General features: G+C 48.0%; 1 protein-coding gene across 1 annotated transcript in view; it reads right to left on the bottom strand.

The window, feature by feature from the left end:
* Grip91 (gamma-tubulin complex component 3) overlaps positions 1 to 19,350 on the bottom strand; it is a 44,042-nt gene that overhangs the window by 2,576 nt on the left and 22,116 nt on the right. The window contains exons 12-20 of the mRNA XM_077700508.1: positions 18,813 to 18,923; positions 16,747 to 16,834; positions 12,493 to 12,620; positions 12,085 to 12,149; positions 9,504 to 9,639; positions 7,465 to 7,533; positions 6,220 to 6,367; positions 4,259 to 4,347; positions 247 to 378 (exon numbers count right to left, since the gene is read on the bottom strand). Coding sequence (XP_077556634.1) covers positions 247 to 378; positions 4,259 to 4,347; positions 6,220 to 6,367; positions 7,465 to 7,533; positions 9,504 to 9,639; positions 12,085 to 12,149; positions 12,493 to 12,620; positions 16,747 to 16,834; positions 18,813 to 18,923 — 966 coding nt within the window. The remainder of the gene's footprint in view (positions 1 to 246; positions 379 to 4,258; positions 4,348 to 6,219; positions 6,368 to 7,464; positions 7,534 to 9,503; positions 9,640 to 12,084; positions 12,150 to 12,492; positions 12,621 to 16,746; positions 16,835 to 18,812; positions 18,924 to 19,350) is intronic.

The following is a 19,350-nucleotide window of genomic DNA, read 5'->3' as shown; positions in this document are numbered from 1 at the left end:
TAATTAGTAAAATTTCAGCTTGAATCCAACAGCTTTGAATAGGAGCAAAAATAATTGTAAACATACTGTAAAATCCAGATCCCTGCATATTTCTAATTACAAGAAAGAGACTTGGCAATGTGGGCTACGCAGTTATGAATTCTTGTGCAATACCCAGTTCCACGTCCCTTGGGACAAAAGTCAAGTCGAGTGACCTCACGCAGACGTCCTTCCGCAGCGGCGAGAACCGTGCCCCTCCCACCTCACCCGTGACTCGTCGTCGAGCAGGGCACGCGTCATGAGGGCCGCCAGGAAATCGTCGTGGGCATGGATCACTTGGTCCAGGTCCTGGGCCTGCTCCACACGGGTCTCCAGCTCGGCCCACGCGCACTCTATGACCTGCGTGGAATGCTGCAGTTTTTCCTCTGGCAAGCAAAAGGGCAGGGGCAGCAGCAGCCATGACTCATTCCTTCCGACGTCCCGTGCGATTCATGTGCGAGTCATTACTCACGGGCTCTGCACAAACTGGTCAGAGATCCACGAGTTTTAGACGCAGCGGGACAATGGCGATGTGCTTGGAAACTATAATTTCTGCTCCAAAACAGATAGAGTGGTGATTTTAGTTTTACTGCAATTTTTGATCTGTGCACAGTTCACTGGTACCATGTTTGGCTGCATCTATGCAGCAGTTTTTTTTACAAAAGCTGTCGTAGAATTAGATCTAAATATCTCAATAACTTCTGAATTATGCTTGATGCAAAAACTAAATTTACCGTATTTGCACGAATACAATGAGAATTTTTTCCCTGCAATTTGGGCCTCCAAAAATGCGCCTTGCATTACATTCGGGCTCAAACAAAGCAGGAGCTTTTTTTTCGCCTTTTTTTCTTTAAATACATTCGTGCCTGGCATGCGCCTCGTACTATTATGTTTGGAACGTGAAGCGCAAACTCGCTGCCCTATCCTCGAATTTTTGCCGCCAGCTTCTCCCAATAATGCCATTGGCTACACCGGTAGTGGTCAAATGGCCAGGCAGGCCGGCCCGGAGCATGGCCCAGAGGCGAGCATTATCGCACACACGGCTCAGCATTGGCTCCTTATACAGTGTAGACCATTTATAACGTAACCGCTTATAGTGCGGGACCGGATATAACGCGGGTTTTTGCGACCACCGGTTTGCCTCCCATAGAACTCAATGCATAAGCATACCGCTTAAGATGCGGTTCGCCGAAGCACAATACCGTTTATAGTGCGGTTTTTCGGCGGGTCTGCTGATCGACCGGCGCAGCTGAGGCATCGTTTTAGGGTAGCAAAAGAAAAAAAAAAGGGGTGAAATCGGCCATCTGACGCAGCGTGCACCCCTTGCCCTCCTCTAACGTAGACACCCAAAGAAAAAAAATAGGCACCCTTTAGTTCGTGCGTGCCTGATAACCACAACTGACCTTGCTTGATGCATTTCGTAAGATAGCGACAGTCTCCCCATCCGCGCGGGGCAAGTTGATTTTATTAATCGTGAACCGCATGGCCCGTTTTCGCGCACAAATCGTGCACATCAACGTTGCGTCGTTTTTTTTTTTTTTTTTTTTTCGTGCTCGTGTCGACGATTCCGCGCTCGCGGTGGCTTCTTTGCGTGGCAGTGGGAGGAGCCTGACGACTTGCACCAATGGGGAGACGCGTACGTAATGGCGGGAGATTCGAAGCGCTCCGAGCCCGCTAGCCGCGCCAGAGATGTTTAGGCTTACCACCGCGGTATTTTTTGATGGGCGCTTTCACAAGCAGCGTGGATGGCAGTTTATATTCCAGTTTTCGCCCACATTATTAGCTCCTTTCTTGCATGAGCATCTTCGCTTGCGCCCCGTGCGGCATTTCAGCGAGCGGTTAGAAGCGGTCGCTGGAACTTACTGGAACTGCCTGCACCGCTTCACGGCCAGTGCCGACGCCATGTTGCCGCCTTTTACTGCGCCGCTCACACCACGCCAGTTGTATCCGCGCTGGCGTGCACTGCACGTTATCGCGATACCAAATCTACCACGCGGTTCACGCTTTAGAACGTTGTTGCTGATAAGCCACCGCTCTTTCCCTTTCCGAACATTCGAGCCGCGCGAAGCCGAAGATTTCCACCACCAGTACGTTGCGCTGATAAGCAGCCGCCTTCGGCATCGTGAACGCAAGGTGGGGTAAAAAAAAAAATCCCGCTGGCGTTCTTATCACGTCTTGCGGCATCTGTTCATAGATGCTAAAAACGCAGCCATGGTCTCAAAACAAACACAACGGAAGTTAAAGCCGCGCTCGCCGTTTGTGAGACTGCGCTTTCGCCCTGCAGCAGCGGCCGATGTTAAAAATAACACGAAATATAGACCGTGCCTTCGTTTTTAAGTGCTGTGCGTTTGAGTGATGATAAATATAGGTTCACTTGAGAGATAGGTGGCGATGTGGTTGAATTCGCGCGTGTTTTGGTTATAGTGCGGTACCGCTTATAGTGCGGATTTTTGCGGCTCCCGCGACATACGTTATAAGCGGTCTACACTGTAGTGCTTTGTTTTTTCGTAATTGCTTTTGTCTTCTGAGCTGCTGCAATGAACAAGTGAAATCAGTACACTGCCGCATTTCGGCAACGGGCGATCCTGCTGTCCGAAGAATGGGGGAATTCAAATTCAAGCGAGTCAACCATTCGAAGTGCCATGATCCCATCTTTCAAGCTGCACCGACTTGTAAAGCGTGCCGTGGATCGAAGAATGGCCGCTACGCTAAACTCGAGAATGACCTGGCAGAATTTGTTCACAAACATCGTGGCCAGTTTTTGCCTGTAAATGCTGAGCTTGTGCAACTCAAAGCCAGAGAGCTTGCACGTGAGGCCGGTGCACCTCCGGACAACTTTAAGGCCAGTCGCTCTTGGGCACAAAAGTTCATGTGTCGCGCAGAATTCTCACTTTGTCGACGGACGTTGATCTCCCAGAAGCTCTAGGCCGAGTTCGAAGAAAAACTGGTCAAGTTTTAGCGCTACGCCTTTTAGGGGGGACACTGGTCTTAAAACAACTTTTAATTTTCAAGTAAACTTTGTGAAAATTGTCAGCCTTGCAGCTTTTTTCCCACTGATTTTGAATATGTCATTATTTTTTAGTTGGTAAATTAGTTACCAAGATAGAGATAATTAGCCATTCTTGGTCAAAAAATAGACAAACAGTGTTGGTCATCTTTGTAATTGTAACCTTTATAAAGACTAATCTTTATATTTTCCAATACTATGAACCCTGGTGAATGCAATAATTGAAGCAGTTTTTTGATGCATCACTTGGAACTAATTTCACAGCTCTATAAACTTTGGTGGCACCAGTGGCAAGGAACCATTTTGAGTGACCATTTCAAACACCGAAGTTTAATGAGCTCTAAAATTAATTCCAAGTGATGCATCAAAAAACTGCATCGATTATTGCGTCCACCAGGGTTCATAGTATTGGAAAATATAAAGATTACAGTTTTATGATCAACACTGTTTTCTCATTTGTTTGACCGAAAATAGCTAATTATCTCTAATTATCTTGGTAACTAATTGACCAACTGAAAAAATAATGGCATATTCGAAATCAGTGGGAAAAAACAGCAAGACTGACAAGTTTTGCAAAGCTCACTTGAAAATTAAAAGAAGTTGTTTTAAGACCAGTGTCCCCCCCTTAATTAAGATGATAATGGAATGCAAGTACCCCATAGGTCAGATTGCAAATGCGGGTGAGACCCTAATCTTTTTGGAAATTCCAGCTGGGTATAACCTTGATGAGCGCAGTACCAAAGAGGTAGTGTTCGCTGCGGGCAACCACCATTTGATTGCTGTTTCCGTTTGCATTACTTCGCGTTATATGCGTAATATATCCTTTTTTTCTTTTTCATGAAACCAAAAGTGCCCCCCTTGTGTTAAATTCGGGTTCGCCTTATTTGCGTGCACATACGGTATATCTACAATCAGAATAAGAAATTACACGCCCCCCAATTTGCATCATTGAACCTGTAATACAAAAGCTTCTAGTTTCTAGTTAAGCTTCAACAGCTAAAAGCTCACATGGACACGAAGGCTAATCAGTACTGAGAAAACCAGAAGTGTTCTGCTTGTTCTATCAGAGGGGTCATCATGTTGATGATGCCTGCTTCGTGACTTGGTTGCCACTGCACCAATTTGCGGGTGAACTGCAGAATGGGGCCACCTTGCTCTGAGGGAGTGACAAGCACGCAACATGCAGTGCGTGACGAGCGAAAAGAGTTTCTGCTCCCCCCTCGGGTGTCTCACCTCAAAGACCAAGTAGTACTGGACCTGCTGCATGAAGTGCATCATCTCAGACAGCACAATGTGGCACTGGTGGAGCACGGGCACAATCTCTGCAGCAGACAAAGGCGGGGAATAGTGGTACAGCCAGGGCTCGCTAATTCACCTGCACCTCACAAACACCATGTCCAAACACATATTCCAGTCATATTTTTGAACACCACACCCTTACATTCTGCTGAAATTTACTGAGACTGAAAGCACTAACTTTTACTCTGAAAGAAGAAACAGGGAACGAGGTAACAGACCATTTTTTTTTTAGGTGCCTCAAGCAAACAATGCAGTTTTACAGTGAAAGTAATGCATTCAACTTACCATAAAGTTTTGAAAGAATGCCCACCAAAAGTACAGAGATATCAAGCGAAAAATACGGGATGGGTGATCTTTTCGGTCAGGTGCGAAAAACTAGAAAAAAGTAGCCGCACCGATAACCAAAACTGCGGAGATGTCAAGAAAAAATACAAGACGGGCGAACTTTTGGCTCAAGTGCGGAAAGGACAAATAAGTGACCGCATCAACACATAAAAAGATGATTCGTGTTTATTTTGTTCACTTATCGTTGATAAAGCCATTGATTTTAGGGGGTGGGCAATCTTTGGGATCCTTTAGTGGATTAAATATTTCACCTCTAAAGGGGGGTGGGCGTTCGCTCGGAACTTTACGGTAATGAGCATTCTTTTCATTTGTGATGTCCCAGGGTTTCGTGCACAAGAGTTTGCAAAGACTTTGACCCACACAAAGTAGCAGTTGTGCCGCGTGCAAAGCTTGTGCGCCCACTTAAACCAAGCTTCCTAATTTCCTAGGATCCGGTACAACCAAGGCACAAGGAACTTGTGTGAATCTGTCAGCAGCTCATCTTGTAATCGTCACATGCACGGCACTCTCCTCCTTTGTTCTATGCACAAATTTCATGCTCCATAGCACCAAACAATGTCACTGTGAGCATATAAACAACAGCAGCATACTTGCTCTGGCACTCCGTTTCCCAGAAATGCTAACCGTGCGAAATTTTAGAAAAGAAGATGGGAAAAAGGTTAGGCTGACAAAGTAACTTTTTTAGTGCGGCTATGAATTAACTTCCAGGATGCCTGAGTTTCTTATCGGAGCCCTGCAATCAGAAGGAAAGCCACAAGGACTCAATGCCAGGACAGCGCTAACAGAGAACAGCATGGGGCACCTGGACACTTTCAATTGGCCTAGACAAGCTGCTTCCACAAATGCTGGCACGACTGGTCTGCAGGAACTGGTGGCCCCCTCTATCAGCATAAAGACAGAACACGCAAGCAGTGCACATGCAGTGTTTTTGGCTGACTGGTTGGGCCAATGTTACAGAAATGGCAATCAGTGGGCAAAAATTATTTTTATTCTATTGAAAAATGGCCAGGTAAGCACTGCCACTGTTGTTGGTGTTAAACAAAACAAACCACGACGAAATGCAACCTTCATACAAGCTTTTCCAAGGGCATCAATAATTAGGCTGCAACATGTGTGTGTGTGTGTGCATGCATGTGTGTGCACGTGAGTAAGCTGTTTGGCAAAGTTCCAGCAAAAAGAACAGTGAGAACAGACGGCAAGCTGTAGTGGTCAAGATGGCACTCCCTTTCTTACCCCTCATCTAGCTGCACAAGCACTTGGCTCCAAAAAGCACTTGCTTATTATTATTCATGCTTGTACAGCTCTTCCAGCCATGCCCATGTGTTGACAGTGGGCACCTGATGCATGCATTCCTACCATGGGCAGTTCAAAACAGAAACCGACCAACAGTGCTGCACAAATGCCATACTGCAGCGCAATTTAGAAAGGACCATAAACATGAGAAATAAAGTGCTTCCAGGCGCTATCGAATGGGGTCAGGCTCTGCTGCTTGCTGATGGGGCGAATGACCAGACGGACTCGCCTGTTGTCGCCCCGCCTGGCAGACCTACCGGGGGCGCGCTTGCTGTTGCGCATGGTGACCTTGAGGTTGACCGTCTGCTGCTTCCAGGCAGCCGCGGCCATGTACTCCATGTGCTTGGTCCGCCACAGGTGGTTGAACAGCCGCAGGTACAGCGACATGCAGTACGGCGTGAACACCTGCAGCACCAGGGGAACACGCACCTTCTCATCTCGAGATAAGACCCTGCTGGCTACGAGGCGTGGCTGCACACAAAGACAGTAAACTGGAGCAGTGACACGGGATTGTAATGATGCATTTTGTGGCAACATCGCTTTGTGGCAAGGTTAGGATCAAACCCAGTTGATGGGTTAGTAGGTACTCTCTGGCATATCTGTTGTCCCTCACAAGAAGGCGGGCAGTTAATCTTTATTTCATGATATATGAATAAACAGCCTCAAGGCCTCATATGACCCCATTCTGGAAAAATTTAGGAATTATGAACACGCTGGCATAAAATATCACAACACTTGCGCATAGGGCAAAATAGTCCATCGCTCAGACCAACACACATCGTTGCACCTAAAACTAGGACGCATCAACAGAACTAAAAGGTTGCATCTACAGGTAAGACTCATTTCGATGGCAGCGCCACAGGATAGGTGCACAAGAGCATTTGTATCACAAACCGTGACACATAAAACAAGCGGTGCATTAAGGACCCCGCGAGTGTGGATGGGGACAGTTTATGACGAACAGAAGATCAGGAGGCACGACTCAGTTCCATGAAAGAAGAAGTATTGCAGCTATGAAGCGATAGCCCAGCACAAGCCTTAGGGCACCCAGTAAGCTCATAATCAGCACCATAACGAGATTTAGGAGGCCAGGAAAGATGGCACCCAGCACTAAACCAAGGGCTTCTATCTGGTTTTGACACGGTTAATGCGCAGCAGAGGCATACGCAAGAGCAGAAGATAACTTGAACGCAAAGAAGCGCCACGTTGTAATTTTGCCAGTTTGCTAACCACCAGCCTTGAGTGCACATCCAATGGTCGGATGCAGGCAGCACGGCAAGAAATGTTATCCCAGCTTCTCCTGAAAGTGCAGCTCTATCTTAAAGCACAGCTGGGCCTACAATGTGACATGACAGCTCGAATGGGGCCACTCAAGCCACAAGAGGCTCAGGACATAGCCGGTTGCCAACACAGGGTCATTCTCTTAATAAGCCCAATCAAGTGCCTCCAGTGACGAGAAAAATGCCTTGCATGGAGTGACCGGTGGCTGGGTGGCTACTCACCATGCCAATGGGGCCATCAACACGGTAGTAAAGGCTGAATACGTCCAGGCCGGTGTCACTCGGGCTCGTCTAAAAAGAAGAAAAAAAGAAAAAAGAAAGAACTTGCAATGAGCAAAGCACTTGCAATTTCACAAGTAAATTTGTAGTTCTACAATTTATCAAGTAAAGCATTTGCTACTGTTGCTGATTCCAGATGACGCAAGTCCTGCTGTACTTTTGCGCCTCCTGGACACCTCCCAACAGCTCATAAATGTGCTTATGAAGTCCTGGAGCTAAACTGTGTGGGGATCGCCTCAGTGCCCCTCGCCAAGAGCTCTCCCCCAACCTCCTTCAATTGCTGACCGGCCTCCTGCCCGCAGCTATGCAGCAGCCACACAGACACTCACCGGCGCTCCCCCAAGGAAGTTGCCAAAGGTGCAAGGGTGTGCCGGAGTGTGCGCCCCGAGGGGCAAGAGAATGAAGGGGCAATGCTGCATGACCAGTGGTCTGGCACTGGGACACAAGACGGACTGAAGTGAGTTGATAGGCACTGTGCTTTAATGTGTGCCAGACGGCCAATGTGTCGGTCATTGCGGCTGGGTGACGACTACTACGATGTGAGTGAAGAGGTCTATTACAGAATTCTCAGTTCCGTGGCATGCCGTGGAGAGCAAATCCACAACTCACATAACCGCAAATTCGACATTCTTCCTGTCAGGCCACCTCAGAGTTCCTGGCATGACAACACTAGTGGAGTGCCTCCAGCTGTCACAAGGCCTGGCCTTCCCATTTAGCACTAAAAGAAGAAAATATAAAAGTTCGGAACCACCACACACACACAAAAAAAAAAGCATGCACCAGAGCGTATTCTACCTTTCTACAACTTTGAAGAGTATCATTCAACAAATTTGTGCACGCCAAAGGAACAAGCAAAAGCAATCCAAAATGCACAAGTATGTACAGTCAAACCCGGTTATAATGAATAGCGTGATGCAACGCAATTCGTTCTCTATGCGAAGTAGTTCGATATAACCAAACCCACTTATAACAAACTTCAGTGTCATATTCGTTATAAACAACGTGAACAGTTGATTGAAAACGTGATAACGAAAGAAAGACCATGCCACTTGCCATGAATAGTAATTTGCTCCAGAAGAAATTTATTACGGAGAAATGTACACCCATTTGCAGTATAGGCAGTGATTTTCGCCTGACCATCAATGAGAATGGCATTCTCGACACGGGACATCATTGCGACAAACCCCAGTCCACTTCCTTGCATTTCGGCGCAGTATTGCCGCAGCACATGGGTAGCAGAAAGGGCTTCTTGCAACGTCAAGAGCGAGGGCAATCATCTAGGCGCTGGCTCGTTGGTGGCACCGGCACCAGGTGCCATCACGTCAGCAACAATTTCAGAATCCAGTGAGCTCGCTGTCACAGCAACGCTGCCATCAACCGTCAAAAAGTCTCCGAAGTCAACTTTTTCTGGCACAGCGTCTGGAGTATCGGCGAGTTCCTCCCAAAGCATGGCAAAATCACTGTTGCGCTGCACTGTACTCGCAACTTCCACGCCCTCTTGACACAGTCCAGCATGGTGAAAGCAGGTGCGAATTGTGGCATGAGTCATGTCTTGCCCAATGACCAATCATTGCGATTGCAGCTAGCAAACATATCTCCAATTCTGCCGCTGCTGCGTTTCACGGAAGCGGCCGGGAGGATAGGTGCAGCCAGCGCAGAAGCGCGTTGGCAAGCGTTTGGTGACTGTTTGCGCGCGCTCAGAATTCGATATTCCAATGTTAATTTCGTTATCAAAAATACATTTACCATGCATAATGGCAGAAGAACTTCGAGTGTTCGCATTAAAGCATACTTCGCTCTATTTCAGTTTGTTATAGTATTTGGGTTTGACTGTAGTACGACGAGTGCAGCATGCCTGCTCTCAAAAAACTAGGCACGAGAAGCTCTGACTGGGCACTTCTCTGCCCCCTGCAGGGATAACACAGCAGCATGATGAGGCATGCTCTGAACAAAGGATTGCGAGACCAGTGTTCTGTCCTCACATGGAGCAGGTGCACTGCCAGTCTCTCCAGGATGTCAGGGTCCACAAACTGGGCATTGGTGGTGCGAACAGCCTCTGACAAGGCCTCATCCAGCACCTGCTGGTACAGGCTCTCCACCTTCTCGTTCAGCTGCTCGCTGTGGCCGTTCAGGAAAGGAAAGGAAAGCGCCATGTCACTCCTCACAAAGATGGGAAGGGTGAACAGCCAGCACACTTAAGACAGCCCTTCACAATTCACTATGCTAGGAGCTGCACGAGCTTAGACGATTGCTTGACAGTAAAACCCAGGCTGCAAATACGACAACAGCACCTTTAGAAATTTCGCAGAGGGACAGGCCATCATGGGCATCTCTAAACTGGGTCATCTTTGACAACTGCATATCACTGCTTCCAACAAAGAACCACTACAGCACTCCACTGCCTTTGAAGCAAGTAAATCAAAACTACCAAAACTGTGCCAATTTCAAAGGCTCTGGGCTCTTGTGTATTTTCAAACAATATAGTGATGGAAATATTAGAATTCAGCGCAGACCCACACGAAAACAGCTGCGGCCTGCACAGGCAGGGAAGTATATCTATTGTTAAGTTACTTCATCATACGTTTCTACAAAAAAAACTGCTCTGCTATTGGTTGCAGCCTTCTGCTTGTGGTATTGCAAAGCCTTCGCAACAGTGCAGTAAATTTCACGAATAACGACCTAACATCTAGGAACATAGGACTAGAGCACACACTGAACAACACCAAACATTTTTATTGGCCAAACTTGCACAAAACAACAGAACATTTATGTGGAGAGTTTCAAACAATGCAAGCTTCCCACAGCAACTACGGCAGATTTCAGCCACTGAATCCACCAACTTCTCTTTTCGAAAATGCCGGCACAGATTTGCTAGGACCATCCACGTGCTCATCACTCTGGAGCACTGTGTGTGTGGTACCTCTCGCACTACTCCAAGACCACTGCCCTACCATCTGCTACTACTGCGGAAACCTCGCTGTTGCTGCTTCGATCTATCATACTCTGCCATGGACCCCTTTATGTCTTCGTAGGTAACTGCGGCTCTCAATTCACCACTAATACCATCGCAGAGTCCCTTTGCCTCTATGAAGTGTAGTATTGTCACTCTACGCCGTACCATCCTTAAATGAATGGTCTCACCAAGCAAATGAACCAAGCACTGACCAATATTCTCACCATGTACGCTGCCTACAACTACAAAAACTGGGATGACCTCTTGCCCTTTCTTACAAATGCTAATAATACTGCAAAACATGAAGCCACTGGGTACAGCCCTTTTCTCCTTCTCTAAAACTGCCAATGCCACAGCTGTTTAGACACCATATTCCCTCCCTTTCCCTCAAAACAACGAGCCTTCAGCAGCTAAGACACTTTGCCTTGCCAAAAAAGCTCGTTGATTTGTGCGCCTATGCACTTGACACCCCAAGGACACTCCAAAGGGTGATATGACAGCTGTCATTGTGATCTCACTTAGCCTCCGGGCGACATCAGCGCGGCTTGTGTGAGAAACTTTTGACTTGTTACATCAGTCCCTCCATTGTTCTTAAACGCGTGAGCGAAATTACTTACACACTATCACGTTCTAATCATGATAGGTCGACCCTGCAAGAAAACACGAGTCTTGCACATGGCGCATCTAAAAGGTCATAACCCCTGCGCCGCACAGTAATGGGCCCAGAAGGCTTCTTCATCTGTGAAGGAGCAAGTGTTATGCTGCACTAATTCTGCAGTGTTGGCTCGGCTAAGCAGTTAACTCCAGCCTGCTTGGCTAAGTTGGTGAAGAGAAGGGGGACGCTGAGATTGCAGCCATTCAAGGAAGCAAGGATAGGCGGGAAATTTCTGGCATTTTCTCTATCGGTGCTTCGTGCAAAACATGTGGTACAATAAATGCAGGTAGAAGAGTAGAGTGGCGCCACACACCATGCTTCCAGGTTCAAATGAACCTTTCACACAACCTTTCTCAGCACAGGTGCTTGCAGGCGTTGCCATTACTTTCAGTGGCTCACTCCTATCAAGAGTCACTGCTTCTGACAAATGCGGTGGGCATGCCAAGCCCAACGCCAGATTCTGGTTGGCCTTTGGAGGCTGCTGCCGAAACGCCAAGTCATCTGATTTCCAATAACCGGCAATGGGAAATGTATTAAACTTCATCAACACTTAATGAGCGACCTTCACGCATCAAGAACACGATGAGCATGCAAACCAAGCCACTTAGCTGTCCCCATGAGTGTGACCTGTGAGTAGCAATACTAAGTAACTGCATCACTGGCAACTGTGGTCAAAAGAGCCACCTGCTCTTCATATTTGCTGCTACTAGCCCATTTCTTAGCATGGAGAAGGTCTACTGTACATGTGTGGACCAAATCATGAAGTGCACTTCTTCCAGCTCACATAGTAAAAGCTGGTCCGATTCTGATCCCCCACCTTGAGCAAAACAGCCCCGAAGACATTGCAAGCCAAAAAGAGGGAACAAAGGCTGGTGTCGAACAAAAACGGCAGCGTCACAGGGTGAGAGCATCGCTATACTAGTGGCATGCAGGAAGCAGGAGGGAAGGCACTCACTCCAAGATGTCCATCAGCTGCCGCACAAAGTCACCCTGGCCCAGCAGCAGAAACTGTCGCATGGCCTGCACAACACACACAAGGCCTCTGCAACAGGCTCCTGCATAGGAAAACTACGCACCCTCAAGGCCCATTGTTCCCACTATGCACGACTCATTCACAGCTTCGAAGAGCATGCAGTGATTTGCTGTGTACGTCAGCTGGATCACCTTCAAACGAACTACACCCTCTGTGAACTACGAACTACTACTGCAAACTACATGTAATGCACACAAACTACCCCCTCTGCTGTTATTGAATACATAGAAGATTTTTAAGCTGAATTTCCGTAGTCATACCGTCTGTTAGTTTTTATTTTTGCTGACCATCATGCAATGTGTGACAACAGCGCTGTCGGGGGAGCCTGACCTGGAGGTGTTCCTTGAACTTGAACTGGGTGTTGAGGACAGAGAGAACGCGGCGGTTGTTGGTGTGGTACGCTTGCTCCAGGAACTCCAGAAACGAGTCCTCCCGTAGGCCGTCCAACACGCACTCCACTGGCCATGCACGACACAGCAGCGCACACTGTCAGCGGGACCAGGGGGGCACCACGGTACTAAAAGTGATCCCTTTACACCCATCAATCAGACTTCGAAGAGGCATGCAGAATTCCAGGCAACTACCTACAGCTGCTCGGAACTGCAGCACTACAGCACCAACCAAGGGTATTTCCAGAACTTCGCGTTTTCAGTAGTGAACACTGTAACACTTAATTCTGATGTCTTTTTTTTTCCTCACTAAATAAAAAGCAAACGGGAGATGACACCCCTAGCGTAGACGAGGTTCGACTTTTAAAGGGGCCCTGAAAGGCATTTTGAGCACACTAAATTAACTAGCGCAATCGCTAGATTGGGTCGCCAACGTCACCTGTGCCAAGTATTACTCTTTTACGCGCAGCGGAAAGCTCACACTTTTGTTGCAAAGTTTGTCGCTTTTTTCTCACCCTTTCCTTCGTGTTTTTGGACGCCGCCATCTTCACATGTCTACATCATCGATTCCCAGATGTTCGTCATGAGCTAGACATCCTGCTATTGGGCGGCTTTTTCACGCACTTCCGGCAAAGAGATGAGTCGTCTGCTCAGCCTCGGCTCGCCGGCTGATCTGCCAGCGGAGTGCCGGAGTGCTTTGACATTTTACGACAAACGAAACAAGTGTAAACAAACGCTTAACCGTTTGTATTGAATGCAACACGGCCATAACACGACGTGGATTTTATCTTACGTGAGTACGTACCATAAAGAAAGTCCCGTGGCACTTCTTTGGTGCAATCGCAGAGAACGCCCTGAGCCGAATGCCCGGGTTTGACGCGTACATTTTATTCAACTTCAAAACAATCCAGAGATGCGTTTCGAACGAACGCAACGTCACAACATGCGTTGCAAGTCTGAACCGCGATTGACAGACGATGAGTTGCCTCCTCCTGCCCGTCGTAAATTCGGCACTCACCTAACACCCGGTTTGCGGGGACGAGCAGCAAGTCACAACTCTGGCGCGCAAGCGAGAAGGCTTTTAGCCAGGCACACTGCACATACCCCATGCGAGGTTGAGTGGTACGTCGTTCGAGAAAGATAATCCAGACCATGGGAAGCACTATCCACCCGCAGAAGTACAATGTCGCATTTCATCGCGAAACGAACGCGTCCACAACACACAGGAGGCGATGCACACACACACACACAGCTTCGGTCGCTGCATTGGCTTAGCTGCAAGCTTCGTTCGGACAATCAGCGATGCTACGACGATACAGAGCTGCGTGAGGACGACGTGCTAACCACTTCACGTATTTAAAAACACAGGGGCAAAGAACTAGGTTCATCGGAAGCAAAAAATCTTTCCTCCATTATAGTGCCTTAAATATACTGGCTAGTGTGCCGAGGCCGGGCTCCAGGCGGGCGCCGGGAGCGATGTACGCGGCCGTCTGCCGCTTGGGGCGCTGCCGTGCGGGAGTGTGCGCGTTCATCCGGCCCGAGCAGATCGCGCGGTTACCTCCGAGCTGCGTAGCAGACGGCAGCGGCAGAACTTTCCATTCCCGCTTGCGACGAAAGCGAGCGAAAGCGACGGGAATTCTGTCGCGCAACCAAAATTTGTCCCGACCATTCGACAAAAACGATCGTCGCGCGACAAAGCGACGGAATTCTTGCCGCTCTCACTCGCTTTCGTCGCAAGTGCGAACGGGCCTTTATGCGCAATCTCCGCCCCACATAAAACAAGCTCTTGCTTGTCGCCTGAGCATACGGTTGATATCTGACTACGTTACACTGTGCTTGCCAGTGTATTTAAACGATGTCACTAGGTTTGAAACGGACGCGCTCGGCGTGCAGCTTTGTAAACGCAAGCGGTTTCACATACGCACGCTATTTTGCTGCTAATAGAGTTTTAGTACAGCGTTTGTGGCCTTTGCATACGCTAAACGCTAAATTTTTGCGTCCCGCTACGTGACACCGCGCTGGGAGTTTTAGTAGAGCGTCTCGTCAGTTTTGCGTAGCGACACACTAATGCATACGGCGCCATCTGTCAAATGTTTTCCGAAATGTCTCGCCGGCTGATCTGCTAGCGGAGTGCCGGAGTGTTTGGACATTTTACGACTATCCAAACAAGTGCAAACAAACGCTTTCCCGTCAGTGTTGAATGCAACACGTGACATGGGTGCAGCTTGTCAGAACACGGGTTCTCGCTGATCGAGTGCAGCGTTGGTTTGCTCTTCGCCTTCATGTTCATCGCCGCTGATAAAGCGATCCGATCCGGCGCGTTTTGTGCACGGGTTCTGTGTCGGTTGAAAATGTCTTTTTTCACATGCCGTCGGTAGTAGGAATTACAACCACCGCAAAATACCACCCGGCACCAGCGGGGCCACATCTGAGACCGCGCTTTTTGGATAAACAGTGCGGGGTGCACCAAAGGGAACGAGCGCACGATTCTCCCCACGCGGCTGCGAGTTCGCCGCCGATACCAACTGCAGCTACGTACACCGCTAAAGGGCAAGGCCAGGCCGCACACATGCGGCCAGGTCATTCGTTCGCTTTTCCAGCCTGTGTCCATGGTGTCTACAGAGATGAAAAAGCCGAAAGAGCTGGCCCGTAGCAGACGGCAGTCTGTGGGAGCGCAATAGCGGAAGTACGTCACCGCTGAGGAGCGGAGCATCATGGGAGGGGAGGCCAACAGCGAAGAAACAGTTGAAAGGAGGAGGAAATACGGCGCGACGATAATTCGCGGTTTTTGATTTACGATTTCTCAGCTAATACTCATCGCTTTAACAAAATTCTTGCAGGAGGAGATTGCTAATACATTGCTTTATTTGGTTACATGTACATCCATGCATCGGCGGAAGGCATTTCAGGACCCCTTTAAGGATGAGGCAGCCTCAAAGAGAAGTAAATGTACATGTACAGTCTTCAAAATGCGATGAACCCCAACTTTGCCAAACAACGTGGTGTCCACTGCTAAAAACGTAGCATCACAGGACAGGAGTTTGTGAGCACACTGTTGTCGATGAACTGCGATAAGGAAGAACAGCCTAATTCTGACCCGGAACACCTCGGGCAGTTCGGAAGGCTCTTCAAAGTTGCAACGAACAGATCTCCACTTCCACCCTCCCACCCCTTCAAAATTTATGCAAAACCGTAAACCAAGCACTGTACACTGAGAATGTTATTGTACAGGGTGTTACGACGATAATTGGAGCACATTAAATTCTTTTCCTGAGCAAACTGCCACTCTGTTTGCACTAAACTTCACACAAAGGTTGCATTTTGTGGTCTATCTTGTTTGACACCAGAAACAACGACAGTACTAACCTGTTTATCTTGAAAATAAATAAAAACGATTTTCACCTACAGAAAAATGGCAGCCGATTTGGACGTGCGAGCCAGCGCAAGCTGATCTTGAAACGCCGCCGCCGCCTGGGGTATGCAGAGCGAAACACACGATGGGGATTCACGGTAGGAAGGCGCCAAATGAAGTAGCAGATGTTCAGAAAATCTCTTTCGTCTCTAGTTTACGACGATCACGAATAGTTGCATAACTCCTGATACCAATCATAAAATATTCCCATGGTTCATCGTTGCCAACAAAAATTGGATTTGTTTCCTCGCCTGCTTTCACATTTTCTAATTGTCTGCTACCTCATTTGTCTCCTTCCTACCGTGGAAGGAGCCAAATGACGAAGCAGATAATCAGAAAACCTGCTTTCACATTTTCTGACCGCCTGCTACCCCATTTGGCTACTTCCTACCGTGGAAGGAGCACGAGTCCCCATCGTTCGTTTCGCTCTGCATACCCCAAGTGGCACCATCGTTCCAAGACCAGCTTGCACTGGCGCACATGTCCAAATCGGCCATTATTTTCCCATCGGCGAAAATAGTTTTATTTACTTCCAGAATAAGCAGGTTAGTACCGTCATTGTTCCTGATGTCAAACAAAATAATAGAAATAAAAAATAGGCCACAAAATGCGACCTCCGTGTGAAGCTTGAGTGCGAACCCAGCAGCGGTTCGCTCAGGAAAAAGATTTTAAGACTTCCAATTATCGTCGTAATACGCTGTACGTGGCTCCAGTGCCGTGTGCACACCATTTCCAGATCTGCGTAGTGTGCAGCAAGACAGGAGATGCAGCGTGAGGGCTCACCAGGGTGCGGTGGGGGCAGGTCTGCCTGCTGTGGCTGATCCTGGCAGACATGCAGCAGGAAGTTGACTGCCTTGCCAGTGCACAAGATCTGCAACCACCAAGGCGCGTGGCAACAATCCTTAGCACCCACTGCCCACATCGTTTTCCCCAATCCAGCATGGACTTTGAACACGCTGCAGAAAGTGAACTTTTTCAAAAACATTGGCAGGCTATGCCATGCAGCTAGCAGTGCACCAGTGGGAAGTTTTGTTGAGTTCTGTCACCTTCTTTTTTACGCTCAACTTTAGCTGTGAAAGGACAGAAAGCAGGGTTAGTTGGACACAAGTCATCACAAAATAAAAATACTGTCGGGGCTCAACGCTTGTCGGATGCTTCCTCCCTTTTCAATATCTTTCCTGCTTCACTGGCGCTGTTTTTGGTTCCAAGATACTAACCACACAACATGTCTGAGTTGACCAAGATTTTGCTAAGATGTAAAAATGTGGATGCACTACTCATTTTTTTAACAAAACGGCGCGAAGCACGGGACAAAGGGAAGACGAAGACTACACAAGCGCTGACTAACAACTGTTTATTTGAAAGCAAAGAACGAAATAAATAGGCGAAATGTTATCAAAGACTAGCCGCGGCGCGCATGATCAGTGAACGAATTAGGTTATTTGCTAACCGAGGGAAAGTCACAATCAATGGAAGACGCTATCTTGACAAGTATGATATTTCTTTTTCCAGGAGCGCTACTGAAGGGGTGCTTACACACCAGGTTCCTCTCTTGTGTATCGCAAACACTTCACAGATTTCGCGCGTGCGCTGGCCCTTGAATCTTCGTAAGATACTGTGATACTGCGAAATCTGTGAAGTGTTTGCGATACACAAGAGAGGAACCTGGTGTGTAAGCACCCCTTCAGTAGCGCTCCTGGAAAAAGAAATATCATACTTGTCAAGATAGCGTCTTCCATTGATTGCGACTTTCCCTCGGTTAGCAAATAACCTAATTCGTTCACTGATCATGCGCGCCGCGGCTAGTCTTTGATAACATTTCGCCTATTTATTTCGTTCTTTGCTTTCAAATAAACAGTTGTTAGTCAGCGCTTGTGTAGTCTTCGTCTTCCCTTTGTCCCGTGCTTCGCGCCGTTTTGTTAAAGTTATGTACCAACTTGCCCAACTATAAACCCTGCTCTACTCATTCTATTGACTCTGTCTTTAGCACTGCTGTGGCTTACAGTAAGAGCTTACCATAATGCACAGAGGTAAGAACTAGTCAAACTACAAAAACAATAGCTTCGCACACACAAATTCCCTGCAGGATTCATTGAATGCTTTTAACATTTTGGAGTGAAATTGTTCAGAAAATGTGCAAGTCTGTGAGCTTCTCAAGCAAAGCAACTGACCCCGAAGCCACCTTGCAATGTCAAGAGGCTTAAATTCATTATTGAACCTATAGTGGCTAGTAGCTGGAAGGAAAATGGGACAGCTCGCATGCCAGTCAAAATAAACACAAGCCCTTTTAGCACGTTACCCTTGCTTTTCCATCTAGACGAAGACATGTCAGACTAACTAACAAACTTCCCCTTTCGTGGCAAGTGCACAGGGGACAAAGGCAGGCAATGTTTGTGGCTTGCTGTGCACCCCCATTCCCCATCCAGCCACCAGTTCAGTGCTTTGCCCTATAAATGACACGATGCCGTTATCAAAAATGAAAGCTCTAACTATGCATAAATTGACACTACCAGTACAACACAGCAGCCGCATCATGGGAATGCCCAAGAGAAGTGGAGAAAAAGCAACTAACTTAGCCTAGCACGAGAGATAAAAAAAAAGTTATTTTCATTTCTTCAATCGTAGATGGACCGCCTGCCCCTTCCAGAGAAATCACAACTAATACGATGTTGGAAATCTGCTAAACAGGCAATGCCTTTACACACATGCTCCCCAGTCGACGATGTGTCTGAAGAGACTCATTTGTGCGACAAGAGTGGTCTTGGCAAGCTTCCTCAACATCCTGAGCTGAACCTCCCAGGCACCTGAAACACACGCAAGCAGATGCAGAGCTCTACCAGTGGGCCTACCTTGCGGGCCTGTTCCTCGGACAGGAAGGAAGGCAGCATGTTCTTGCGCAGGTAGTACTTGTCGTGCCAGAGGCTCTCCACGGGCACCTCATTGTTGGTGGCAATGAAGAACTGCACGGGGTCGGAGGGACACAGCACTGAACGCTGTCCCCCATCCTCACATCGAAACAAGGGCACTGTCAGGATCAAGCTTGTCTCGATGCCAGCAGGCCGCAATCAATGAAGGCCACACGAGGAAAGCTTTCACTGCTGGACACGTAACCTCGACTCCAAAATTGCACTGCTTATACTTTTGCAGTGGGGAAAAAAAAAAAAAAAAAAAGGTCGGCGGAGGGACGAAATAAGAAACTTTGGGGCAAAGAATGGACTCGGGCAGTGCAAGACAAGAACAGTTGGAAGCCAATGGGATAGGTGTTCGTTACAGTGGCTCGAATAGGAAAGTGTGATACCGGCATGCAGCGCTGCGAGGCGCTTTGAGGCCGCCGATAGGGATCCACGAGGGGGAGTGTGCGGTCGTTTACACGTTGCCTGGTAAGTG

The sequence above is a fragment of the Haemaphysalis longicornis genome, unplaced genomic scaffold (genome assembly GCF_048455015.1).
Source record: "Haemaphysalis longicornis isolate Haplotype H1 unplaced genomic scaffold, Haemaphysalis longicornis Haplotype H1 scaffold_2, whole genome shotgun sequence".
Classification (NCBI taxonomy): domain Eukaryota; kingdom Metazoa; phylum Arthropoda; class Arachnida; order Ixodida; family Ixodidae; genus Haemaphysalis; species Haemaphysalis longicornis.
The sequence above is the reverse complement of the archived record's forward strand: the minus strand, read 5'-3'. Positions and strand labels throughout refer to the sequence as shown.